At 45.6% G+C, this 27,719-nt stretch overlaps 1 protein-coding gene and 1 long non-coding RNA gene across 2 annotated transcripts in view; both read left to right on the plus strand.

Annotated features, from left to right (window-relative positions):
• Window positions 1–19,187, plus strand: part of rapgefl1 (Rap guanine nucleotide exchange factor (GEF)-like 1) — a 62,226-nt gene extending 43,039 nt beyond the window's left edge. The window contains 15 exon segments of the mRNA XM_083649280.1: window positions 1,688–1,919; window positions 4,530–4,627; window positions 4,946–5,058; window positions 5,874–6,041; window positions 6,445–6,542; window positions 7,064–7,186; window positions 7,608–7,786; window positions 8,565–8,655; window positions 9,703–9,729; window positions 9,731–9,754; window positions 10,016–10,102; window positions 13,816–13,978; window positions 14,555–14,619; window positions 17,014–17,068; window positions 19,056–19,187. Coding sequence (XP_083505406.1) covers window positions 1,688–1,919; window positions 4,530–4,627; window positions 4,946–5,058; window positions 5,874–6,041; window positions 6,445–6,542; window positions 7,064–7,186; window positions 7,608–7,786; window positions 8,565–8,655; window positions 9,703–9,729; window positions 9,731–9,754; window positions 10,016–10,102; window positions 13,816–13,978; window positions 14,555–14,619; window positions 17,014–17,068; window positions 19,056–19,180 — 1,648 coding nt within the window. The 3' untranslated portion in view covers window positions 19,181–19,187.
• The window catches only part of LOC310787434, a 755,777-nt gene that overhangs the window by 390,170 nt on the left and 337,888 nt on the right, over window positions 1–27,719 (plus strand). The window lies entirely within an intron of this gene.

Here is a 27,719-nt window from a genome sequence, read left to right on the forward strand (position 1 = left end):
AGTGTGGAGGAGCTGCCTGTACTCATCTGCTTGAGCAGCCATTCCCTGAGGTTTGTCAGAGCGGCTCAAACGGAAGGAAGGCTTTATGAAGGGACAAATTGTTCAAGTGACCACTGATGACATCACTCACTGATGACATCACAATTGCATGAGTGACATCATGCAAGCGTCATGCTTTCTTTCACACACCAGAACACGACGCAAAGAACCGTCGTCCCTCCAAATCTTGTCAAAGTTGGAGCTGATACGTCACAGTGAAGTTAAACATGTTGAATTACAGCACCACCATCAGGCTGATCAGGGGATTTTCAATGGGCTTTGAGATTTCATATTTGGATAAAAACTAGGACCTTTATTTATCGTATCCCCTAGGTTGGCCTGTGTGTGTGTGTGTGTGTGTGTGTGTGTGTGTGTGTGTGTGTGTGTGTGTGTGTGTGTGTGTGTGTGTGTGTGTGTGTGTGTGTGTGTGTGTGTGGGGGGGGGGGGGGGGGGGGGGGGGGGGGCTGTATGCCCCCATCAGGCCAGCTGAGGGGAATACAGCTAGACATGAAGAAACACGCAGGGACGGCATTTTACGAGACAGAGGCAGTGTGTGTGTGTGCGTGCATGTGTGTGTGTGTGCGTGTGTGTGTGTGTGTGTGTGTGCGTGCATGTGTGTGTGTGTGCGTGTGCGTGTGCGTGTGTGTCTGTGTGTGTGTGTGTGTGTGTGTGTCTGTGTGTGTGTGTGTGTGTGTCAGTCTCACCACATCTAGGCTGTTATTACGGGCTAAAAGCTGCTTCTACATCTACCCTGCAGCTGTGTGGTGGGTGGGCGTGTGTGGCCTTGTGTGTGTGTGTGTGTGTGTGTGTGTGTGTCTCTGTGTGTGGGTGTGTGCTGTTTGTGTGCGTCTGTGTGTGCGTCTGTGTGTGTATGTGTGTCTGTGTGTGTGTCTCTGTGTGTGCGTGTGTGTGTGTGTGTGTGTGTGTGTGTGTGTGTGTGTGTGCTGTTTGTGGCGATGTTAACACACTGCTCCCCGTGCAGTGATATGTGGGTCATCATGCTGCTAGCAGTAGTCTCTCTCTCTCTCTCTCTCTCTCTCTCTCTCTCTCTCTCTCTCTCTCTCTCTCTGCGCTTCGTTAACAGAATCTCCGTGTTTTCTCACTGCTGTGATCTCCATGACGTCAGACCTCAGTAATGATTGTGTGTGTGTGTGTGTGTGTGTGTGTGTGTGTGTGTGTGTCAATGATAGAATGTGTCTGTGGCTGTATAAGTGGAAAGACTTGTGACGTGTTTCGTGACCTTTTCACACAACGGCGGACGCCATCGACGTTCATGGAAAGTAACTATATTGTCATATTAGCCGTGTAGAGCTTTTCAGAGTCATGTTATAATATGTGTGATATTCTCAACAGTCTCATCTTGTTTCCTCTGTCATTATGCCTTTGCATTTCCTGCATTAACGTAGTTAGCTGCTGGCTACATCGTTAGCCTCGGTGGCTTCTAGTCAACTGTTCGTGTTCACGACGTGCCGAGCATGTCGTGAACACGACGTGCTGAGCATGTCGTGAACACGAACGAGTTCACGACTTTCATTTGAAGGCAGCACAAGATACTGTAACACTTATTCATTTGACAATGTTGTGTTGCTGTTTAAAATGGCTGCAAGCTACTGTGCTCCAGGTTTCTCCTTAACCTTCGTCTTTCCAGATTCTCTGTGGACACCGAGGGGAGGGAGGGGTGCGGGGGGCGGAGTCGAGGGGAGGAGGGGGGCTGGCCAGGGGGGGGAGGGCTGGATGGAGGGGAGGGGGAGGGAGAGGGGCAGGGCACGCTGGAGGGAGTGGAGAGGAAGCAGGCCGTGCTCAGCGTCGCCTTCCGCTACCTGGACACCTACAGAGAGCTGCTGCAGGAGGAGGGAGACCGCAGCAACAGCTTCCCAAAGGTACCTGTGAAAAGATGCAAGTCGTTATAAGTTTGTGTCCTTGCTACAGTGATATAAGTTATAAAAACATCCATAACCATATCTATATCGTCATGTCAAACACACACTTCTGTGCATATCATTATTTGTTGGGGTATTCCCCAGCCAAGGACCCCTTACGGCTTACAAGATAGAAAATATACTGGGGACCCCCTCATTCTGATTTGTGATTTTGGGCTAAGCTTAATTGTTTCCATGGTTGTTAGATTAGAATGTAATCCATGAACCATTTAGATTTAAAGCATAAAATATTTTCCGTTGAATTATGAAGCTTTTGAAAAAAAAGAAAAGTTTTTACTTTTATTTTCGTGAAAACTTTTCGCGGACCCCCTTGCAAAGTGCCACGGACCCCTCGGGGTCCCCGGACCCCCATTTGAGAACCACTGGTCTAGACGCTCTGAGCAGGTCTGATGATTATAACCTGGGAATTGGGGCATGACGACTAGGGGTGTCACGATACACTAATTTCACGATACGATACGATACACGATATTGGGTTCACGATAACGATACGATACGATATTTTAACAATATTCTTTTTAACAAAAGTAAATAATTTTTATGTATTTATTTATCATTTATTTAACCATGTGAGTCCCGTTGACATCGAAACCTCTTTTCAAGGGAGCCCTGGGAAAATACTGGAAAAATAGTCTTTCATTTCATGGATGATCTATCTAGTGAATTAAATAAGTGCAATACGGGCTGTCTTATTGGTAACTCTATCATCAATCACCTTATGTACGCTGATGACCTGGTCATTCTGAGTCCATACAGTGGAGGGCTACAGCAACTATTGAAAGTGTGCTCAAATTATGGCAATGAACATGACATAATTTACAATGCAAAAAAGAGTAGTGTCATGATAGTGAGAAGCCAGGAGGACAAGAAATTGGCTTTCCCAGCCTTTCACTTATCTGACAGTCATCTTTCTGTATGCCAGGAAATTAAGTACCTTGGCCACATCTTCACAGATAATCTCCATGATGATAGAGATATCTATAGACAGTGCCGCAAACTTTATGCTCAGGCTAATATGTTGCTTGGCAGGTTCAGTATGTGTTCTGGTCCTGTCAAGTGTGCACTTTTTAAAGCTTTCTGCACTCCCATGTATACAGCTTTCTTATGGTGCACATATAAGAAAGGTAGCATGCGGAGGCTTAAGGTGGCCTACAATGATGCCCTGAGGATTCTACTTAAGGTCCCTAGGTGGCATAGTGCCAGTCACTTGTTTGTGACGTGTGGAATGAACACATGTGAGGCTCTCTTAAGGCATTCTATGTATGGATTCATGTCTCGCCTGGATGAGTCCCAGAACAGCATTATTGAGGATATAGTCAATCCTGGTAAGAGCTGTCTTCGGTTCTCGTCCAGGCTGCGTAAACACTGGAGAGTCAGCCTCTATTTATGATCTTATGTTTGTTGTTTCTCTCTCTTTTTTTTTAACTGTATAATTTGTTGTGTGATGTTGATAATATGTATGTACTCTATGGACCCCCTGTGTGTCTGGAATAAAGTTTGAATTGAATTGAATTGAAATACACAAAATACAAAACAAATGCTGTTTTTGGAAATTGTTATTATAATAACTATAAAACAACATGGAAGATAATGCTTCTCTTGCAATAGAATGTGTCACACTGTCACAAACTAAATGTTTGTTGCATGGTGAAAGAAAAATAAAGTATACAATCTATTTCTTAAATAACTCATGCTCAATGGTCCCTAACTTATGTAATCTTCTGTACCCCTTGAGCTGTTTTGCCATGCCAGTAGTAGTCTACCCCCTCACTCATGCGTGTTGATTCTGCTAAATTTGTTGTATTATTATTCAGGAGCAATTTTTTTATTATTATTATTATTATTTTTTACGATATAATTTTTTTCTGACGATACGCATATCGTGACGTTTCGATATCGCGATATATCATGCGACGAATATCGTGACACCCCTACTGACGACACAGTGAAAACTGACCACACAGATGCACTTGATGCATGGAAGACAGCAGTCTGAGCATGCAGGCTACAGCCTTAATGGCACAAAGTGAATCGCATTGACATTCAACAAACTAGCACGACATGCAGAGTCCGATAACAAGCTGCTAAAAATGCATAACGGGCGATAACTGCCCGCTAACGTTCGCGCATATAATCGTTTGCACATAATGCTAATTAATTAAACAACCCTACAACTCACGCCCAGATGCATCGATTTCCTCGAGTCTCAAGTGCTGCAAAGAAAACAGGCCTGCTAGAAATATACAGAATACAGGAAGCTAGACATTTTTACCTTCAAAATAAAAGCAATAACTTATTACTTGGTAAACAAAAAACACATCAGTCGACTCACTACGGGTTAAAATGGACTTTATCTCTGTTCTGTAACTTTCGGATCACACACACAAAAAACATTACACGTGCATTTACTTTATTTAATTGCCATTATTGCGAAGGTTGTACCTGGAAGTGTAGTGTTAAGTTGTATCGTTTGTGTGTGTGCGTGTGCGTGCGTGCGTGTGTGTGTGTGTGTGTGTGTGTGTGTGTGTGTGTGTGTGTGCACGTGTGTAGGAGCTGTACCTGTGTGCGGTTCGGGAGCTGAGTCGTTACCCGGAGCTGGTGGAGGATGTCCTCAAGCTGCAGAGATGGACTGAGATCCTGCACTGCCCGTAAGACACACGCACACACACACGCACGCACACGCACACACACACACACATGCACACAAGCACACACATGTACCACACACGCACGCGCACACACACACACACACACACGCACACACACACACACACACACACACACGCGCACACATATGCACACGTTTTTTCCACATGCTACTGACCTACTGTACCTTCAGTATCTGTGTCATTGTACTGTTTTCTTCCTTGTGGACATAAACAACTGGTTAAAATGTGTGTGTGTGTGTGTGCGTGCGTGTGTGTGTGTGTGTGTGTGTGTCTGTGTGTGTGTGTGTGTGTGTGCAGGTCGGAGGAGGAGAAGGAGAGCAGGAAGAAGCAGGTGCGCCCGCTCTTCAGACACTTCAGACGCATCGATGCCTGCCTGCAGCCCAGAGAGGCCTTCAGAGGCTCTGACGAGAGTACGCACACACACAAACACACACACGCACGCACACGCACACACACACACATACACACGCACACACACACACGCATGCACCCAAACACACGCGCACACACACACACACACAAATATGTGTGTTTGCACACTGATGTGCAAACACACCTGCCCTCTTGTTATACAAATCATAAACACACTGACACACCTCTTTATTCAAGAGGGAATACAACCTACACACACGCACACACACACACACACACACACACACGCACGCCACACACACACACACACACACACACACACACACACACACAACTTAACCACATAAACAGTCTTTTCAAACTCCTTGACGCTTTGTGACAACTCAGCCAATAGGAAAACAGCTGGGCTGAGCGGCCAATAATATGGGACAGGAGAACATTATACTCTATCAGGGGTGGGCAGATGGCGGGCCGCGGGCCACATGCGGCACCCGACCTTACTCAGTGTGGCCCCTGGGTAAAAAATAAATAAAAAAAATAAGTTAGGTTAGGTTAGATCACCCAAATCTGTTTTTATTTTACTGTACATCCCAGAATATGGCGCTAATGGTGTTAGCATTGTCCATCCCTCATACTGTTTAACGTTAGCATTTGAGCTAACGCTATTGTAACAAGCTATATCCAGGATGCACATTGCACATGCAACATTACTAATCTGTCTGTATGTCTCTCTTCTCTCTCTCTCTCTCTCTCTCTCTGTCTCTCTCTCTCTCTCTCCTCTCTCTGTCTCTCTCTCTCTCTCTGTCTCTCTCTCTCTCTCTCTCTCTCTCTCTCTCTCTCTCTCTGTCTGTAGTTTTCTGCAGGGTGTACACTCCGGATCACTCGTACGTGACGATCCGCAGTCGCCTGTCGTGTCGGGTGGGTGAGATCCTGGCTCTGGTCAGAGAGAAGCTGCAGTACAGCGAGGAGCAGCCCGCGCTGCCCCAGAACCTCATCCTGGTGGCTGTCACCTCGGCTGGAGGTGGGACACGCACGCACGCATGCACACACACGCACACGCACACACACACACACACTCACGCACACACACACACTCACGCACACACACACAAACATACACGCACGCACACACGCACGCACGCGCGCACGCACGCACGCACGCACACACACACACACACACACACACACACTAACAAGTAGAAATGTCTGGGTGAAGGTTTGATATGAGAATGAATTCATGTTCAGTTAAAGGTGTTCAAGACTTTCTCAAGTCTCTTTTTGACTGTCAATGTTTCTGTAGCAGAAACACAGTAGGTTTGTTTGACATTGTGTGTGTGTGTGTATGTGTGTGTGTGTGTGTGTGTGTGTGTGTGTGTGTGTGTGTGTGTGTGTGTGCGTGTGTGTGTGTGTGTGTGTGTGTGCAGAGAAGGCAGTGTTTCGGCCCAGTGATGAGGCGGTGTTCACCACACTGGGGGTCAACACACACCTGTTCACCTGCGAACCCTCCGAACTGGATTCACTGGTGAGGGACTGACTGACTGACTGACTGACTGACTGAGTAACTGACTGACTGAGTGACTGACTGTGTGACTGACTGACTGACTGACTGTGTGACTGACTGACTGACTGACTGACTGACTGACTGACTGACTGACTGACTGACTGTGTGACTGACTGACTGACTGACTGACTGACTGACTGACTGACTGTCTGACTGTGTGTGTGTGTGACTGACTGACTGACTGATTTATTGTTTGTTTGGTTGGTTGGTTGGTTGATTGATTGATTGATTGATTGGATGTATTTCCTGTTGAAACAGGATGTCGGGGCGTACATAACACACGGAGGGAGCATTCCAAAGTGTAAACCAATGGGAGATCAGTTAGGGAGAGTAGTGTGGTTTAATTGGATGGGAGGGGGGGAGGGGCGGGACTGTTCAAAATAATTTGATGTTTTATTTACACCCTGCCATTCCAGGAAGTAAAAGTAATTAGGAATTTGATATAAAAATACAAGAAGATGTTTTTTTGTCATTTCTTACAGCTTCCTCTTCCTGAGGAGATCCACTGGTCGCCGGGTGACAGCAAATTACACGACATGTCAGCGGAGGAAGTAGCCAATCAGCTGGTGGTGTTCGACTGGGAGCTGTTCAGCTGTGTGCACGAGGTCAGGCTGCTGTGAGACGTGCTGTCTCTCTCCTCTGTCTTGTCTCTCTGCACTTTGTTACTTTACATTTTAAATCCTCACAAAGTCACAAGTGCTTTCTGTCCTGGGCACAAATGTCATAAAGGTTGATTAGGCGATCTTGTGATGCTATTTGTTAGATTATTATTGGTTATAAATATAATTGGTTATACTACATTTTAGCTTGTGAGAAATTAATTAAATGTGAAATAACTTACAAACCCTCTATGGCATGATTTTTTGTTTTGTTTTTGTTTTGTTTGTTTTGTTGTTGTTGTTGTTTGTTTGTTTGTTTGTTTGTTTGTTTGTTTTTTGGGGGGGGGGGGTATTTCACCCCATTTTTGCAGAGCTTGGGGGTCCCTGATAATATATTGATCATAAAAAAAAATCCCACATGTCCCAGGTGGAGTTTGTGTGCTACGTGTTCCACGGGGAGCAGGCTCGCTGGCGCCCCCTGAACCTGGAGCTGGTACTGCAGCGCTGCAGCGAGGTGCAGCACTGGGTCGCCACCGAGATCCTGCAGTGCCAGTCGCTGCCTAAGAGGGTGCAGCTGCTGCGCAAGTTCATCAAGATCGCTGCTCTGTGAGTCAAACACACTGAGTGTTCTGTGTTCTGTCATCTAAAGGTTCTCAAACACACTGAGTGTTCTGTGTTCTGTCATCTAAAGCTTCTCAAACACACTGAGTGTTCTGTGTTCTGTCATCTAAAGGTTCTCAAACACACTGAGTGTTCTGTGTTCTGTCATCTAAAGCTTCTCAAACACACTGAGTGTTCTGTGTTCTGTCATCTAAAGCTTCTCAAACACACTGAGTGTTCTGTGTTCTGTCATCTAAAGGCTTCTGCTCAAATTACTTTCTCACACAAATGTCAATAGTGACGTTGATAAGCCATCAAGGCTACTTGAAAGAATCTAAAATAAGACGGTTTTGATTTGTTTAACACTTTTTGGTCACTGCATAATTGCATTTGTCATATTTAATAGTTTTGATGTCTTTCGTGTTCTATTCCAAAATGTGAAAAGTAGCGTTAAAAAAGTGAAGACAAAAGTGTGTCCAAACGTGTAGAACTGTAGTGACTGTTCTCCTGTGTTTCAGCTGTAGAACTGTAGTGATGTTCTCCTGTGTTTCAGCTGTAGAACTGTAGTGATGTTCTCCTGTGTTTCAGCTGTAGAACTGTAGTGACTGATGTTCTCCTGTGTTTCAGCTGTAGAACTGTAGTGACTGATGTTCTCCTGTGTTTCAGCTGTAGAACTGTAGTGACTGATGTTCTCCTGTGTTTCAGCTGTAGAAACTGTAGTGACTGATGTTCTCCTGTGTTTCAGCTGTAGAACTGTAGTGACTGATGTTCTCCTGTGTTTCAGCTGTAAGCAGCAGCAGGATCTGCTGTCCTTCCTGGCTGTGGTGCTGGGCCTGGACAACCCTGCGGTCAGCAGACTACGACTCACCTGGGAGGTACTCACACACACACACACACACACACACACACAATCTATCTCTCTCTCTCTCTCTCTCTCTCTCACACACACACACACAACACACACACACAATCTATCTCTCTCTCTCTCTCTCACACACACACACACACACACGCACGCACGCGCACACACACACACACACACACACACAATCTCTCTCTCTCTCTCTCACACACACACACACACACACACACAATATCTCTCTCTCTCTCTCTCTCTCTCACGCACACACACACACACACACACACAATCTCTCTCTCTCTCTCTCTCATCTCTCATCACACACACACACATCACACACCAAATACCCCATCTTAGAAGTGTCCCATCTCTTCCTATAGTTTTCTTCAGTTTGAGAACAGCAGTAGAGTTTCTTCAGTTTGAGAACAGCAGTAGAGTTTTGCAGACGGTTCCTCTCAGCTGCAGTTCTAACGGCTCCAAAGACAAAAAAAACCCATTCAAATGGTTGTAAAATGTGGTCATGTGGGCGGAGCCATGCTGCAGCAGACATGATGCACAGCACTGGACCTGGGACTTGTAGTGGTGGGGCAATAGCTCCAAATTGGCGTTGATCCAATACAGAGGCAGAATTAGCGATATCATGACTGATAGTGTATTACTGATAGCAGTGTGTCATGATTTATGAGCTGAAGGCATCATCGACAGCGTTCAATCTGAATTCATTAACGCTTCGTCACGTTAGCACTTAAAAAAAAGTGCTACATAAATGAATTGAGCCTTTTTTTTATCATCACTATTACTGTTGTTACTGTCCAGAAATAGTCTATATGAAATATGAAATATCTAATATGCAGTTATTTTACTTTATTTCTATCTCGTTTATGTTTGCATCTGCTTTGGCAACATGTGCACATTACGTCGTGTCAATAAAGCTCCTTGAATTGGGGGAAAAAGTCTAAACTATATAAACTATGTAAGGATTTCTCTAAATGTCTGTGGAGGAAATGACGTCACCCGAAAGTCTCTCCCTCTCTCTCTCTCTCTCTCTCTCTCTCTCTCTCAGGGTCTCCCGGGGAAGTTTAGGAAGCAAGTTTCAGCAGTTTGAGAGCATTGCGGTGAGCAGCCAGCTGACTTCCTGTACAGCTGCTTCTTAACACACACAACACACACACACACACACACACACACACACACGTGTTTTCTTCACGCTGCAGGTCCTCACGCTCATACAGTATCTGACTGTTCTGGATGTAGCTCCTATCTACACTCACAGGTCAGTCCTAAATGTGTGTGTGTGTGTGTGTGTGTGTGTGTGTGTGTGTGTGTGTGTGTGTGTGTGTGTGTGTGTGTGTGTGTGTGTGCGTGTGTGTCAACAGGACCCATCCAGGAACCATAAGTCCTACAGAGACCTGAAGTCCAGTCTGCGACCTCCGCTCATCCCCTTCACTCCTCTGCTGCTGAAGGTACACACACACACACACACACACACACACACACACATTTTAACGTATTTACTGTATTTGGATTTTCGATTAAGGACATAATCATATCAAAATCCAAATGTATCTCAGAGTCATATGCAATAGAATGAGAATACAAAGAAGAGCATGACCCCCACGACGCGACGTTTTACGTGTGTAGACGCCTGCTGTTGCCTGCTAGTCGCTTGGTGCTGCAGCTTGATTGGCTGTCTTGCTGTATTTCCGTCTTCAATTGGTCGATTTCAAACTGGCCCCTCCTCTCGTCAGACGCACACCCGTCTACAAACCAGTCAAAAGTAGAGACACAGCCCACGACCCCATGACCCCAGGACATACGTATGTCCTAATTGAAATGTGAAAGCAAACCGAATCACTAGTTGGGTTTCCATCCAAAGCTACATTTTAAGCAAATTTTCAGAAAATCGGCGAAAGAAAATGCGAAATAATGGGCGTTTCCATCCACTGCTATTATGCGAATTATAGAGCTGTCAATCATCTGGTGTTTGACGCTGTTTCCCCTCTGCTGATCTGATGCTAGACCTGATGTGTGATCTGATGCTAGACCTGATGTGTGATCTGATGCTAGACCTGATGTGTGCTGTCATCTTGCAGGCTCTATTAAACACACCTCACGTGATTCATTTTAAGTTTCTTGATGATCTACAAAGGTACAATAAAATGCAATTTCTGGATTACCAGGTGCCGCTCTTCCACTCGGCAAGCATAACGTTACATAGAAGCCAGGGAGCCGTTAGTAAGTGAATATAACTTCACTTCTAGAAGTTAGCTGCCTTAACGTTGACCCCAATCTTCTGCTGAAACATGGTAGAAACACACCACAGCGGACGGTCTAAACATCGTGCGGCTTATTTATCGTACAAGCGTATCGCTATTTAGCGTAGGCTACGCCGACGTGTCATGTTTTGCTGTGAGCAAGGCAACGTGAAACTGCGTAGGTTTTTTTATGATGAAGGAAGATTCGCTTAATCTGTTTCCACTGCATTTATCGCATTTTAATTTTATCGATACGTCAACTTTACCACCTCCCCTCAAGCGTGAAAACTTTTTAGCGATATTTTATCAGGGTTTTTTTTCTAATTTTGCAGCATTTCCACTCAGGTTTTTTATGCACAAATTGAAAATTTGCATAAAAACAGGTGGATGGAAACCTGACTAATCAAATGTATACAATGTGACAAAAACCTGACCCTTGGTTCGGACTTTCAGGTGTGAAAATACCATAACTTGTAACTGGACTATAGACCCTTTTACAGCTGACGTCACAGGGGTCGTTGCGCACGCATCGCGGTATGCCCAACTCCACGGTATGCCCAACTCCACGGTATGCCCAACTCCACGGTATGCCCAACTCCACGGTATGCCCAACTCCACGGTATGCACAACTCCACGGTATGCACAACTCCACGGTATGCCCAACTCCACGGTATGCCCAACTCCACGGTATGCCCAACTCCACGGTATGCACAACTCCACGGTATGCACAACTCCACGGTATGCACAACTCCACGGTATGCACAACTCCACGGTATGCACAACTCCACGGTATGCACAACTCCACTGTATGCACAACTCCACGGTATGCACAGCTCCACGGTATGCACAACTCCACGGTATGCACAGCTCCACGGTATGCACAACTCCATGGTATGCACAACTCCACGGTATGCACAACTCCACGCATCGCGGTATGCACAACTCCACGGTATGCACAACTCCATGGTATGCACAACTCCACGGTATGCACAACTCCACGCATCGCGGTATGCACAACTCCACGGTATGCACAACTCCACGCATCGCGGTATGCACAACTCCACGGTATGCACAACTCCACGGTATGCGGTATGCACAACTCCACGGTATGCACAACTCCATGGTATGCACAACTCTGCGGAACTCAAGCCAAAACGAGGGAGATCCCCAGAATCCAGGAAAAAGACGTGTTGTGCCGTATGCGTCTAGACGCTGGACATTACCACTAGGAATATGACGATGTGCGGCACTGCAACTTTGGCGATGCATTGGCTCCTAGACCCATCCTGACAGTGAGTACGGGTCAAGAAACCTCAGCCCATTGAGAGAGCTAGCTTATTTGTGTAAGATAACCTGTCTGTTGCTGGTGAAGCTTTAAAATACGTGGAGGAGGCGTCAGGATATTTAGTTGTAAAGTCGTAACTTTCGAACGAATTTGGCTCCGCCCACAAAATCATCGTCATGCTGTTTACAAACTGTAAAAGGGGTCTATACTGGTTCAATCATTTCAATTGAACTGGTTCTACTGGAAACAAAGACTGGCCCTCTGTCCCTCCAGCTGTGGGCCAGATGTGAAGTTGTGGTGCTCCCCCCCCCCCCCCCCCCTCTCTCTGGCTCTCTCTCTCTCTCACACACACACACACACACACACGCTGTGTGGCAGACACATTAGCAGGGTATCCACTGCAGCACCGCCTCGCTAATTAGCACTTTTAGCTAATCAGCACCATGTTACTACTGAAACACACACACGCACACACACGTTTAGTAACTTCAAAGTCTGTGCTCGCTCGTTATTTTTCTTTCCTTAGTTGTTCCTTTCTTTTCATCTCATCCACTGCACTCGTTTAACTCAGCAGGTGCTCACACTCACACACACACACACACACACACACTCACACACTCACACACACACACACACACACACTCACACACACGCACACACACGCACACACACACACACACACACACACTCACACACTCACACACTCGCACACACGCACACACACACTCACACACACACACGCACACATACACACACACAGCAGGAGGTCAGCTCGCTACCTGATGAAAGGAACTTCCTGTCTTTCTCTGCGCTGGTCTGTTTGGGTTTCCACTGGTTCACAGTGTAAAGCAGAGACAATCAGACTTTTATACAGGAGGCGGAGCAGAATGACTGCTGTGACTTTTATACAGGAGGCGGAGCAGAATGACTGCTGTGACTTTTATACAGGAGGCAAAGAAGAATGACTGCTGTGACTTTTATACAGGAGGCGGAACAGAATGACCATGTGACTTTTATACAGGAGGCGGAGCAGAATGACCATGTGACTTTTATACAGGAGGCGGAGAAGAATGACTGCTGTGACTTTTATACAGGAGGCGGAACAGAATGACCATGTGACTTTTATACAGGAGGCGGAGCAGAATGACCATGTGACTTTTATACAGGAGGCGGAGCAGAATGGCTGCTGTGACTTTTATACAGGAGGCGGAACAGAATGACCGCCGTGACTTTCATACAGGAGGCGGAGCAGAATGACCGCCGTGACTTTTATACAGGAGGCGGAGCAGAATGACCACGTGACTTTTATACAGGAGGCGGAGCCGAATGACCGCCGTGACTTTCATACAGGAGGCGGAGCAGAATGACCGCTGTGACTTTCATACAGGAGGCGGAGCAGAATGACCGCTGTGACTTTCATACAGGAGGCGGAGCAGAATGACCGCTGTGGCTTTCATACAGGAGGCGGAGCCGAATGACCGCCGTGACTTTTATACAGGAGGCGGAGCAGAATGACCACCGTGACTTTTATACAGGAGGCGGAGCATACCGACATCCCGTCCCATGCTACCAATGGACACACACGTCACTTATAGAAGTGGCTGCACCGCTTAAAGATGAGCCCGCTACATTACAGACTCTGGAAGACAGGAAGTGGGCCGAGGACGCCGGCGTCCCCAAAGGAGGAGAGGAGGTCCAGAAGAAGAACAGCCAAAATGCAGTCTGGCCCACTGGCCTTCTTATTGTGCAACTTTTTAAAAGCCTCGGCCACAGCAGTTGGAGGAATTACTACATCCCGTGTTGGGTCACATGTCACTGAAGAATCAAAACATGTATAAAACAATATTTGACTTCGTTAAAAATGTTATTAACCTATTTGTTATTAACCTTCATTGAATTAATCAGAGTAATCACATTTTGAGATTTCCATCTATTTTCCTGTTCACATTCACACACACATTCATACCTGGAAGCTGAGCAGTACAACCACAGTCTGATCTGCTGGCTACTGATCAGCTCCACTGGAGCGGTTGGGGTTAAGGGCCTTGCTCAAGGGCACCTCAGTGGTGGTAATGAGGGCAAGGAAAACGCTGTTTTTTAACTTTCCCCACCCAGATTTATCCTGCCGCTCCAGGAGATTGAACCAACGACCCTCTGGTCACGAGCTCGCTTGGTCATTTCTTTCACAGTTTTTTCGACAAGTTACATAACTAATACCTCTCTCTCTAATCTCTCTCTCCCTCTCTCTCTCTCTCTCCCTCTCTCTCTCTCTCACCCCCCCCCTCTATCCCTCCCTCTCTCTCTCCCTCCCTCTCTCTCTCTCTCTCCCTCCCTCTATCCCTCCCTCTCTCCCTCTCTCTCGCTCCCTCTTTCAGACTTGACGTTCCTTCATGAGAGCTGTAAGACGTTTCATGGGGAGCTGGTGAACTTTGAGAAGATGGTGAGTAACACAACATAAATCAAACTCTAAATATTCCATCAGTAAACGCATCATGTCAGATTAACTGACTGAAGTGGATTTGATCGTCTCTCTCCTCTCCAGAGAAATTGTTTCCTTAAAGTAGAGCTGGGCCGTAATTCAATATTCACGATTTATCATCTTTCAGTGGAATCATAAAATCATATTGACAGTAACTTGATTACATTACATGACATAATTTACCAGACACTTTTGTCCAAAGCCACTTGCAATCATACATTTTGTCAACCAACTGTTCTGCATCAAAGTCTTTATCAGCTAAGACTTTTAATAGGAATAAATATTTTTAACATTTGTCCAACATGTGATCTATCATACTGTACATGAGCCATATTGTGATATCAGCATCGAAAAGAATCTGTGTGATTATTGTGATCACGCTGATTTCAACTGTATCACCCATGCAAATCTCGGATAAAAAAGATAAAAGGAAAAGCTCAAACTACTTCACACAAAAATGTTGATATTAATATCTGACACAACATCACAGAACGGTCAGGAGGAGAGGAGAAGAGGAAATGGGGTCAGAAGAGGCCCAATCAAGTCATGAGAGGCAGTGGGGGGGGGGGGGGGGGGGGGTAAATACAGTATATACCAAAAATGTAAAAAAAAAAAAAAAAAAAAAATGGTACAGCGCCAAAAAGCTCTTTGTACATGTTGTGATTCTGGTACTCGCCACGCGATGAAATAATCATCCATAGTTACGTGAAACGTCATTTTAGTAATAAAACCCACACGCCGAGTTACTTCCTTGTTTGCGTGTACCAGCGCTTCAGCTGTACACAGTGCAGGCGCTGTACAGTATGTCGCTCATGCGCTGGACACCTGAGCCCTGTACTACGAAACTAGTTTAACAGATCCGCGATAAGTCCCTTTGATCTGGTTTGACTGAACAGGATCAAAGCTATCTAGTTAACTGATACTACGACGCTGGTTTTTTACTAGGTAAGTGGACCTGGGATCTGCCTGTGCACGCGCACGTTTTTCGCTCGTGCACAGGCGCGCGTCCACGCGAAAGAGGTGCGCCAGCCAATCACATTATGAACAGCTGAGTTTATCCACGCCCACACCCATTTCCACACCCATTTCCTCGTTCAATGAAGCGCAGTGCATGATCAGAGTTTTAGCGGATATTTAATGTATCCGCGATTTAATGTCAGAATGAAAATCTGCGTTGGATAGTCTGCTGAAGGGCTGTCTAAGGCAGCAGCTTGTATTCACATCAGTCATTTGATTTACTTTGATCAGCGATTGATACAGCTGCATTGATACAGGCAGCAGCAACACATGTAAATGTGTAATCTCAGTCTATACATTTCCACAATCTGTAAGCCTATTTAGACCATAGATTTAGAAACGCATGCTCAATGAATAATGATCTCTATCACTCATGTGCGTGGTTGCACTGATCGAATAATTCATATATAAAATAGCCTAGTATAAAGCCTAATAGCCTACTATAAAAGAGAAAACTGCTGGGGCTATCCATATTTATCCCATATCTATATTATATGTATAGGCTTTTCTGGCATGTAGGAGAATATCACCCTCACTCCATTTGAGGGTCCATTCATGATATGCGCCGCGGTGATTAATAGTGATCATATTTCTCCACGCATCGTTGAGCTGTTAAGACATAAAGTGGTAAGTAGGCTTAATTTAATTATGTAGCCTACAGAGCCACAAATGTTTTTCTTGTTATATTCTCAGTTGACTGCAATCTATTTTTCATATGGCGATCTTATATGAATGGTGAGTGACTCCAGAGAGCCGATTATATGGGTCTGTCATGGATTTTGATCTTATCCTCTGAAGCTAACCTGGTCGCGACCAGGTTAGCTTTGCAGCGTCAGTTGCCATGGTGATTGAAAGTTAACTTGCTTTGTAGTACGGCTAAACCAGGTTTAAACTCAAACTTACTCGGATAAGGCATTAAACTAGCTTCGTAGTACAGGCTACTGGTGCCAGTTAGTTCCAGTGATCTATTTACCTTCAAAAAAGATAGTTTCTCAGCATTTGGATTCATATTTAATCTCGTGGTGAGTACCCGAGTACCTGTGTTTTTGGTGACTTTGAATGGCTGGACGATGTAGTGGGCTATAAGCGGAAAGGCCTTCAGCTTGGACCACCAACTGTAGATTGCTGTAATAATAATAATAATAATAATAATAATAATAATAATAATAATAATAATAATAATAATAATAGAATAAAAGCTCTTCTATTTCTCTCATCTATCATCTTTTATTCCATCTTCTTCCTGTCTTTATTTTTATTTTTTCTGCCAACTTTCTCCTTCTCTCTGATTGACCTGTTCTCCCTTTTCCCCTTCTCTCCTCCCTTCTTCTTCTGCAGCATAAAGTGGCGGAGATGGTGAGGACTATCAGACGATACAGGAGCACTCAACTAGGTACGACACACGCACGCATGCGTGCAAACACACACACACACACACACACACACACACACACACACGCACACACACAATAAGCACGAGTGTGTGCATGCCTGCCCTACACACACATCTGTGATAATGCAGATTTATCTCACTCAAACACACACATTATGCATGAATGCACATTTGCATGCAAATCTAATAAAGCAGGCACATACAGTCATTTTTACAGATGCTCTCTCTCTCTCTCACTCACACACACTGTACACCTGCCTGGCTCCACCCTGCCTCTCCCTTCTGTTAGTACAGCACAAGCCTCGGGGCTACACACACACACACACACACACACACACACACACACACACACACACATTAGCTAGCATGCTAATGGTAAGTAATGGTATTACCTCTGCATGTCGTAGCATGAAGCTCAGAGGCTGAATTGTCATTATTACCAAACGCACCAAAGAAGCTTCCGCTTTAGATGGAAATGACTGCGTTTAATGTTGTGATGGTTAAGGACGCGTCAAACCCCTCGCCGAATGCGCCGAGGGGTGCGCCGCGGTCGGCGAGCCTGCCGGCGCGGCCTGCGTGCAGCTCCTCGATGTGACTCAACGCAGCGGACGCGAACAGCGCGAGTATAATATAATATAGATGGTTAGATAACAGGAGAGAGTGAAAGCTATTACCAAGTATACGCACTACATTCTCTCCATGGACTAACTTAGTCATTGATATCCTAGTGATAAATCACACATTGACTCATGTTGCTGGGGACTCCTGTGCGACCCCCTCGTCAAACTGACGTTGGAGTATGTAGGACCACCTCCAAGTGGAGGAGGACGCAGAAGCATGTTTCAACCTTTAGTTGATCCTACAGGTTCTATCTGCAGGAACCACAGCGACATATAATGTGACGATTTTCAGGGGGGAGATTTTGGAAAGCGGTCATGCAAACGTTTTTTTTTTTGTGAACGGCTCTAATTATTCTACTTCAGTGAAATATTTCAGTCCTGATGTTGATTTGACCATGCATCCTATTACAGCATGAAACAGCCACTGTGATAGTGCTATACACTGTATAATGTATGGCCTTTAACAGCTTAGCTGTATGTGTGTGTGTGTGTGTGTGTGTGTGTGTGTGTGTGTGTGTGTGTGTGTGTGTGTGTGTGTGTGTGTGTGTGTGTGTGCGTGGCACTGCAGTGGTCGGAGACAACAATAGACTTGCTCCCTCATGACAAGTCTATCAGTTGACACACACACACACAGCATGTGTGTGACGATGCATGGAGAAGTAGCTCCAGACATAATACAAAAGGAGAACAGTGTGTGTGTGTGTGTGTGTGTGTGTGTGTGTGTGTGTGTGTGTGTGTGTGTGTGTGCGGTGGTGTGTGTGTGTGCGCGTGTGCACACGTGTCTAATTGATAGCCTCATTTCTGTTGTTGTTGCCTGCTACTGCAGTGTGTGCTGAGATGTTGTCGTTTGGCTCCATCTTGTGGTAAACTTCTGACACTGCATTGGTTTCTTTGGTGACCCATTAAGACCCATTATGCACTGACAACGATGGATGGATGCATTTCATGTCTCTAACATCAGCTTTACTGTTCTTCCCTTCCTCTCTGTCTCTCTCTGTCTCTCTGTGTCTCTCTCTCTCTCTCTCTCTGTCTCTCCCTTCCTCTCTGTCTCTCTCTCTCTCTCTCTCTCTCTCTGTCTCTCTCTGTCTCTCTCTCTCTCTGTCTCTCTCTCTCTCTCTATCTCTCTCTGTCTCTCTCTCTCTCTCCTTCCCTCTCTCTCTCTCTCTCTCTCTCTCTCTCTCTCTCTGTCTCTCTCTGTCTCTCTCTCTCTCTGTCTCTCTCTCTCTCTCTATCTCTCTCTGTCTCTCTCTCTCTCTCTCTCTGTCTCTCTCTCTCTCATCTGTCTCTCTCTCTCTCTCTATCTCTCTCTCTCTCTCTCTGTCTCTCTCTCTCTCTCTGTCTCTCTCTCTATCCCTCCCTCTGTGCAGCCATGGACATTGAGCCCTCCCCCTCTCACCTCCAGACCAAGGCCTACGTCCGCCAGCTGCAGGTGATCGACAACCAGAACCTGCTGTTTGACATGTCATGCAAGCTGGAGCCCAAAGACATGTAGACAGAGAGAGAGTGGGAGTGGGAGGAGAGAGAGAAAAGCGAGGGATTGGATGGAGAGACAAAAAGAAGAAGAAGAAGATGGAGATAGAGAATCACAGTCTATTCTAGGAGAAACGGCGTCCAAAGAACAATAATACAAAGAGTGAATTGGATAGAGAGAGATCTGGTAAGACAGAGAGAGGGGCGTGTCTCAGTGGAACCTGCCACCAAGACAGGCTTTGCACTCAGCCATGCTCAGCAATAGGAGCAATGTAATTGAAGCCTCTCTCTCTCTCTCTCTCTCTCTCTCTCTCTCTCTTCTCTCTCTCTCTCTCTCTCTCTCTCTCTCTCTCTCTCTCTCTCTCTCTCTCTCTCTCTCCACTTGCGTCCCCCTCTCTGATAAACCTCTTCTCCTCATGCCCCATCCCTCTATCAGCAGCTGTCCAGTGGAAACACTGCCAGCCAAACCTATCTGCTAGGACAAACCTATCTGCTAGGACAAACCTATCTACTAGGACAAACCAGTCAGAGGATGAACGAGAGTTTGTAGGATCACCAGTTGGACCCAAACACTGCCTCCTCATCACAGCAGACAGGGCTTTATCACTAGTCTAGAAAGTCCCAGGAGCCACTGGAGACGTCCACCAAGCTTCGGAAAACCGTTCACGGCCTTTTGTCTTTGCCCGAAGCCGGAAATGATGTCTGCAGAGTCGGTCTGGAATGCCGTGGAAATGTCTCTCGATTGATGTCAGTAAACTTCTAGAACCTTTACATCTCTAGGGTGTTCTAGAATGTTGTTGGTTGACACTCCAGAGTTTGCAATGGACAGTTGGTGTTCCGTGACCCCTCGGAAGGTGGAAGACGAAGCTTTTAGGAACGCAGAACTTAGTGGGACTCAATCTGACCTTTGGGTCAGGCCCGGGCCGTGATCGGATTGGAGGCTTTCTTTGAGCGTTGCTAGTAACCGAGAATAAGAGCATCCTGAAATCTGGAGAAAAGGAGCTGTGCGGTGTGCGAGTAGTTTTGATTCTTTTTGTCTCATCCTGAAGCAGAGGACACGGGACATCTCAGCCAAGAGCTAAGATAGACCTGCTTCAGGGATGAGTTTCACCACAGGGGGGCAGCTTGGCGGCTTGTTCAGCTTGTGAAATAGAGGACGGTAGTGTAATATGCATATTATATATCATATATATATATATCATATATCATATTATATATTAATATGCATTGGCATATTATATATCATATTATATATATATATATTAATATGCATTGGCATATTATAGATCAATATAATATCAAGCTCAATTTTCCCTGAACAAGCAGTGGTGTATAAAGTACTCGAAAGCCATACTTGAGTAAAAGTACAGATATCTACTCAGAAAAAGACTTTGGTAAAAGTCACTCATTAGAATATTACTTAAGTAAAAGTCTTAAAGTAGCTGATATTTTCTGTACTTAAGTATCAAAAGTAATTTTCTGATATTAAATGTACTTAAGTATTGGAAGTAAAAGTACAAGTAAATGCTGTTAAAAAAAAAGCGAGCAAAATACATGCCTGAGCTTGAGTGGAAGTCTTCTTCTTCTTCTTGAGTCTTATAGCGGTTGGCAAACAACGTTACGTTACATTACAGCCACCAACTGGAATGGAGTGTGGAACGTGGTTAACGTAACTTGCAAACTATAGGAGCACTAATTCCCCAAACCTGCTTGCTTGAAGGCTACCCAATTTCTTCTGATTTTACTTTGTAGCTAAGATGCTTGGGGGGAAATGTAGTGGAGTAAAAGTATCCATTTTATTTGGGAAATGTAGTGGAGTAAAAGTGAAACTTGACAGAAATACAAATACTCAAGTAAAGTACAGATACTCCCAAACTGTACTTAAGTATTAATACTTTGTTACATTACACCACTGTGAACAAGCTTAGTTTGCTAACAGTACTTAAAACCTAAAACTGTTGTTTATTATATCGAGTGCGTTCTCCAACATCTAAACTTGCGTCATATGATTCTTTTTTGTTCACCTTGTGCCCAGAGCAGCGCCTCTCAATGCGACACGTCCAAAATGTAAGACACATAGTTTGGAGGAGATGTTACACCTCCAGCAACCTACGCCTCGAAAAGAGCCTCCTATGTGATCACGGCCTCAAAGATTTAGTTTTTACAACCAGTTGGATGATTTGATCTCGCCAAGGAGACCTGCCACTAGCAACATCACTCCTTTAAAATACCAGTTCTATATACAGCGTCAAGTTCTGTAACAGCTGAGACTGTTGCTCTGACTGGACAAACCCTCTCCTTGAAGCTGGACTGCACCATGTGAAGTCATGCTAGATGGAGAAAGAGGATAGCAATGGTATGGTCTGTTCTGTGCTAGACAGCGTCACCATGTCACGTGACAGCGTCACCATGTCACATGACAGCGTCACCATGTCACATGACAGCGTCACCATGTCACATGCTTTCTGCCAGCTAGAGTGACTGAAAGAACATATATTAGGACCCAAAACCTCGTCACGGTGTCAGACATTTATGCCCCGCCCTTTTCCTCTTCTTATGGCGGCTGACCAATCAGACTGCGGACAATCTGGCCACCTGACTAGACCGCCTGCTGAACTTTGACCAGCACACCTCTTGATCTACTGCCAACTGGTTAATGGGTACGACTACAAACTGACCCCTGGTCAGTTCTCCCAAAGGCAGCAGAGACACTGCTCCACCTGAGAGGCAACAGTGACACTGCTCCACCTGAGAGGCAACAGTGACACTGCTGCTCCACCTGAGAGGCAACAGTGACACTGCTGCTCCACCTGAGAGGCAACAGTGACACTGCTGCTCCACCTGAGAGGCAACAGTGACACTGCTGCTCCACCTGAGAGGCAGCAGTGACACTGCTGCTCCACCTGAGAGGCAGCAGTGTCACTTCTCCACCTGAGAGGCAACAGTAACACTGCTCCACCTGAGAGGCAGCAGTGACACTGCTGCTCCACCTGAGAGGCAACAGTGACACTGCTGCTCCACCTGAGAGGCAACAGTGACACTGCTGCTCCACCTGAGAGGCAACAGTGACACTGCTGCTCCACCTGAGAGGCAGCAGTGACACTGCTGCTCCACCTGAGAGGCAGCAGTGTCACTTCTCCACCTGAGAGGCAACAGTAACACTGCTCCACCTGAGAGGCAGCAGTGACACTGCTCCACCTGAGAGGCAGCAGTGACACTGCTGCTCCACCTGAGAGGCAACAGTGACACTGCTGCTCCACCTGAGAGGCAGCAGTGACACTGCTCCACCTGAGAGGCAACAGTGACACTGCTGCTCCACCTGAGAGGCAACAGTGACACTGCTGCTCCACCTGAGAGGCAACAGTGACACTGCTGCTCCACCCGAGAGGCAACAGTGACACTGCTCCACCTGAGAGGCAACAGTGACACTGCTGCTCCACCTGAGAGGCAACAGTGACACTGCTCCACCTGAGAGGCAACAGTGACACTGCTGCTCCACCTGAGAGGCAACAGTGACACTGCTCCACCTGAGAGGCAGCAGTGACACTGCTGCTCCACCTGAGAGGCAACAGTGACACTGCTCCACCTGAGAGGCAGCAGTGACACTGCTCCACCTGAGAGGCAGCAGTGACACTGCTGCTCCACCTGAGAGGCAACAGTGACACTGCTCCACCTGAGAGGCAACAGTGACACTGCTGCTCCACCTGAGAGGCAACAGTGACACTGCTGCTCCACCTGAGAGGCAACAGTGACACTGCTCCACCTGAGAGGCAACAGTGACACTGCTGCTCCACCTGAGAGGCAACAGTGACACTGCTGCTCCACCTGAGAGGCAACAGTGACACTGCTGCTCCACCTGAGAGGCAGCAGTGACACTGCTGCTCCACCTGAGAGGCAGCAGTGACACTGCTCCACCTGAGAGGCAACAGTGACACTGCTCCACCTGAGAGGCAACAGTGACACTGCTGCTCCACCTGAGAGGCAGCAGTGACACTGCTGCTCCACCTGAGAGATCTTTTCTCGGGGGACAGAAAGGGGTGCACTGCTAAGCATCCGAGGAGAGAAATAGTCAGTTCTCTGAAACGGCTGCCAAACCATGAGGCACTACAACTGTGTTGAAGCCTCTGTGAGTGAATTTCAGTTGAAAACCGCTACGAATGGATGTTTCTCGTTGATACGCTGCTCAGTCACGCTGCTGTGCTCAGTCACGGGCACGCTGCTGTGCTCAGTCACGGGCACGCTGCTGTGCTCAGTCACGGGCACGCTGCTGTGCTCAGTCACGGGCACGCTGCTGTGCGGACAGCACCATCTAGTGCATGAACCAATGAATTTCAGCATCTTAACCATAATGTCACATAAGTTGGTTTACTCGTGGCTCCTTGAGCCGTCTGGCCAAACGCCAACACATGATGCCATACGACACACTCGGTCGAATCAGGAATTTATTTCTTTGCGTACCGTGTCTAAACCGAGTGCTCGAAATCCGTACAACTCCTATATCAAATGTCTGCAGTGGACAATAATGGACATTATGGACAATGAACTTTGAAAAATGGACATGAAGACACTTGGTGGACTGAGAGTGAGAGACTTTGTGGACAGTAGATACTCCTCGCTGGATCCGAGTGTGTAGATGCTGGCTTTCTACCGTATGGAACAGAGGAAGACTGTTGATAACACATATATATACATATATATATGTATATATATATATATATATACATATATATATGTATGTATGGAACAGAGGAACACTGTTGATAACACAGTGCGGCTGTGGAGGCAGTCGTGTGTTTTTGTTGCAGGGGGCAAATGTCACTCGCAGCCTCTGATGCTACAAGAGGGCTGATGGGAAATTCAGCCAGCTGTTCCACTTGGCCTAGCTTTAATAGGGTGCCAAAGTCACGCACTCTTCCGGGTTCGGCATCGGCACCACGGGATTCCGTCCGCCATTCGTTTTTCCATAGACATTTTGTAAAATACGTATAAAAATAGTTTTACTCGGTCAAACCAAGGGATTCAGCTATATTTAGAATCAAGTCATTGTTGGTTTGTTTGTTTTGGTCCGAGTGAAATGTTCTATGGTCTCTCTCCTGATTCTAAATATCGCTGATTCTAAATATAGCTGATTCTAAATATGGCTGAATTGCTTGGTTTGACCGAGTCAAACTATTTTTTTACAAGCATTTTATGAAACGTCTATGGAAAAACAAATGGTGGATGAAATCCCTTGGTGCGGATGCTGAACCCGGGAAGAGGGCGTGACTTTGGCACTCCATTCACATGGAAGGGAGCAATTTAAAGATGATCATAAGCTAATTCAATTGATAATCAAACGGCAGCTGACACGATGTGGCGTGTGAGAGAAGCCAGGCTGAATTTAAAAGCAAAATGGCTGAATGCTGTTTCCAAGGTGTGGGATACCGATTAGTCATGTTTGAACAAACCAATCGGCTCCAGGGGAAGTGTTTGATTGGTTCGTCCCGAGGTCCGCTACCTGGGGACTGCCTGCCATTGGTTGAATCAGTGGTTGACGGATAGATCCCGCCCACCCTCATAAGGATCTGCCATGACTAGGAGGGACTTTTGTACACCTCACAGTCGGCCAAGGCAATAACAGCTGTAGAGTGATCGTGGTTGGTCAACTTAATTGCATCAACAAAGCACTTTTGCCTCACCTCAGGGCTAAAGACATGAGGGTGTAAACACACAGAGAGAGAGAGAGATGTTTTGTTTACTACGATGCTATTATATTAGATTTTCAATAGAGTTCAGTTCAGTTGAGTGCAGTTGTGTTGCGATGGATTGCTACTGTGTTTGTACAGTTGATCACAGTTCAGTCATAATTGCTATTATATTAGAAATCTAAAGAGTCCTGTTTTTATTCTGTGACCGCCGCCAGATCTGAGTCCATCTAACGACCGATTATTCTGATGAATCTACTCTCTTTGCTTTTGTTTTGTTTTGCTTTGCGTGACAGATTTACGACAGCTGTGCACTTTGGGCCAATTCACTAATGACGAGTTTTATTCCAAGATGCTGTGTCTACATTTTGAAAAAGAAAATCATGACGTTTAACATTCTATTTCTCTAAAATGTACATTATATGATCCAGTCTGTAGGAATGTTGGCATTTTATGACCTATAAGGAGTTACTATCCTAACAATAGTGAAATCAGTTGTTTTATGTTCAGGGCTTGACATTAGCACCCGCCCAAACGCCAAATGCAGGTAGAATTTGACAGTCGTGCCATAAAAACACACAATTTGATTAGGAAATTATTGTATCCTTATTTAAATATGGGCTTTGATTTAAATTACTTAATTTGTAACTTGTGTTACTTGACAAAGTAACTGGTATAATATTACTGAAATCCTATTGGTAATACGTTATATTACTGAGTTACTGCTAAAAGTAATATATTACATGTAATATGTTACTTTTGTAATGACTCATGAGTTATATATATATTGTGGCGGTCATTGCTACAAAAGGGGGTAGAGCGAGGGGAGATTGTCCACTAGTTAATCGATTGTGGATGGTGTCGTTCTCTCGGACGGATTTAAAAAAATATATCTCGCCAGCGGCTGGTTAAAAAAGCTAAAATATACATGGGTGTCCCGCCCAAGTAAAGTCTATGTCTGGAAGACCCTGAGTCTGATGCCCACACACACACCATAGTCAAAATTAATCAAATAAAATGTAATTTCCCCAAAACACAATTGGGGCTAGTGAAAATGCTGGGTGGCTAGTAACTTTGGAAAACCAGTAGCCACAGTGGCTGGTAAGCAAAACAGTTCATGTCAAGCCCTGTTCACGTTTCTGCTCTCAGTCATGTTGCCAGATTTCGTCACATTTTCTCTCACAGTAGATTTCTCATTTTGGAACTAAACTTTTCAGTTGGCGTCATGTCAGACCGGTCCAATCAACCTCAGAGAGCCATCTGAAACGCTCTGAGGCGTTTGGACGGGTCTGAAACTGGACTCGGGTCTCGTGGCCAGTGAGACTTTGTCATTCCTCATCTGTACCATAGCATCCTGTTTCTAAACGCTTGGTTTTGGCCGATCCCGTCCAGAGACAAGTCCATCTTCTCACAGACTCACACCCTAAGAAAAGAGACTGAAATACTGAGTGAAAAGCCAGGGCCAGGGCCCACAAGTGGGTGCCCAAATAATTTGCAAAACATTACAATCTTAATGGATGTTTTGAATTATTATTATTATTATTATGCATGATAATGCATTTCTCCATTGTTGAATGATACCGTTATTTAATTTGTAACCAGTTATTAGTTAATTAGCCTATTGCAGACAGTCCCTCCTAGGCCTACTAAAAGTTTAATATGATTTTAATAGAACACATTTCAGAGAATCATCGACACACATGAGTGAGGGGGTACTTTGGCAAACAGCTCAAGGGGTACATAAGACACAAAAGGTTGGGAACTACTGATCTAGAGGATTCAGTCTGTAGGGTTTCTATTTTGGTTATTCATGGACTTAGGAGACTTTTTGTTTTGACAGTGCTGATACAGAACCTGGTAAACCAGCCCGTCACGTCAACTAATTTCATTTGGTTCTGCGAGACGGTCTGGACCCAAGGCCTGGGAGGGTGTTAAGCAGAAGCTGCAAAGCGAAAGAGCCAATCAGCGACTGCGCTCAGTGTTCTGTGATTGACAGCGCAAGTTGGCCAATCAGGAACGCCACTAGCACTGCACTAACAAAACAATAATGGCCGCCTCCTTGCCTGATCGTCTCGAGGAGGAATGTCAGCGTTGTCTAGTTTAAACAGCCATAAAGTGCAATTATTGCAGAAATAGACTCAATAACAACAATTAAACAAGTACAGGAGTATCGCCGCAACCGTGGAGTTTCTCCGCGGAAAATATGTTTTTTTCTCCCGAGTGGATTTGGGTTTGACTGTATCCGACGTTGATTGGCTGAAGGAGTTGTCTGTCAAGGCAACTACGCCCACCCATGCTCCCGCCCCTGCTAAGGACTGGGTGAAGAGTTGTGTCCAGACCGTCACGCAGAACCAAATGAAATGTGAGTTCACGTGACGGGCTGGTTTACCAGGCTACTGATGCAGTACGTTGTCCCACGACACCGTGGCACAAACATGACGTCAGACTCATTAGGTCAGTTCAATAAGAAAATAAAGGTGAAATCAGTTTAAACTAATATTTGAAAGGGCACGATGTGAATGGTGAAGGGGGTGTTGCTTGTTTCTGGACGGGACACGAACTACAAAGCTTCTCCATCTTGACAAGTCTTTATATCTGGTACAGTCTTCAAATCGATAAGATGAGTTTCCAACGTAGTTTCACTTGTTTGGAATAGACGGTTTCAACAGCATAAACATCCTAAATTGTGGCTAGCTTCGGCTACCTCCTGTTGCATTGTTCGCTAATACAGGAAATAAGCTAGGTTTCAAATGAAGCAATACGCCCCCAAGTGGCCATTGTTTACAGTGATTTTACAAACCACAGCCTCACACAAGCCTGTGAAAACCGTCTCTACTCTGATTTGAGGTCACAGAGAAAATTATCTTGATCCACTTG

The sequence above is a fragment of the Poromitra crassiceps genome, assembly GCF_964638095.1.
Source record: "Poromitra crassiceps genome assembly, chromosome: 13".
Lineage (NCBI taxonomy): Eukaryota > Metazoa > Chordata > Actinopteri > Beryciformes > Melamphaidae > Poromitra > Poromitra crassiceps.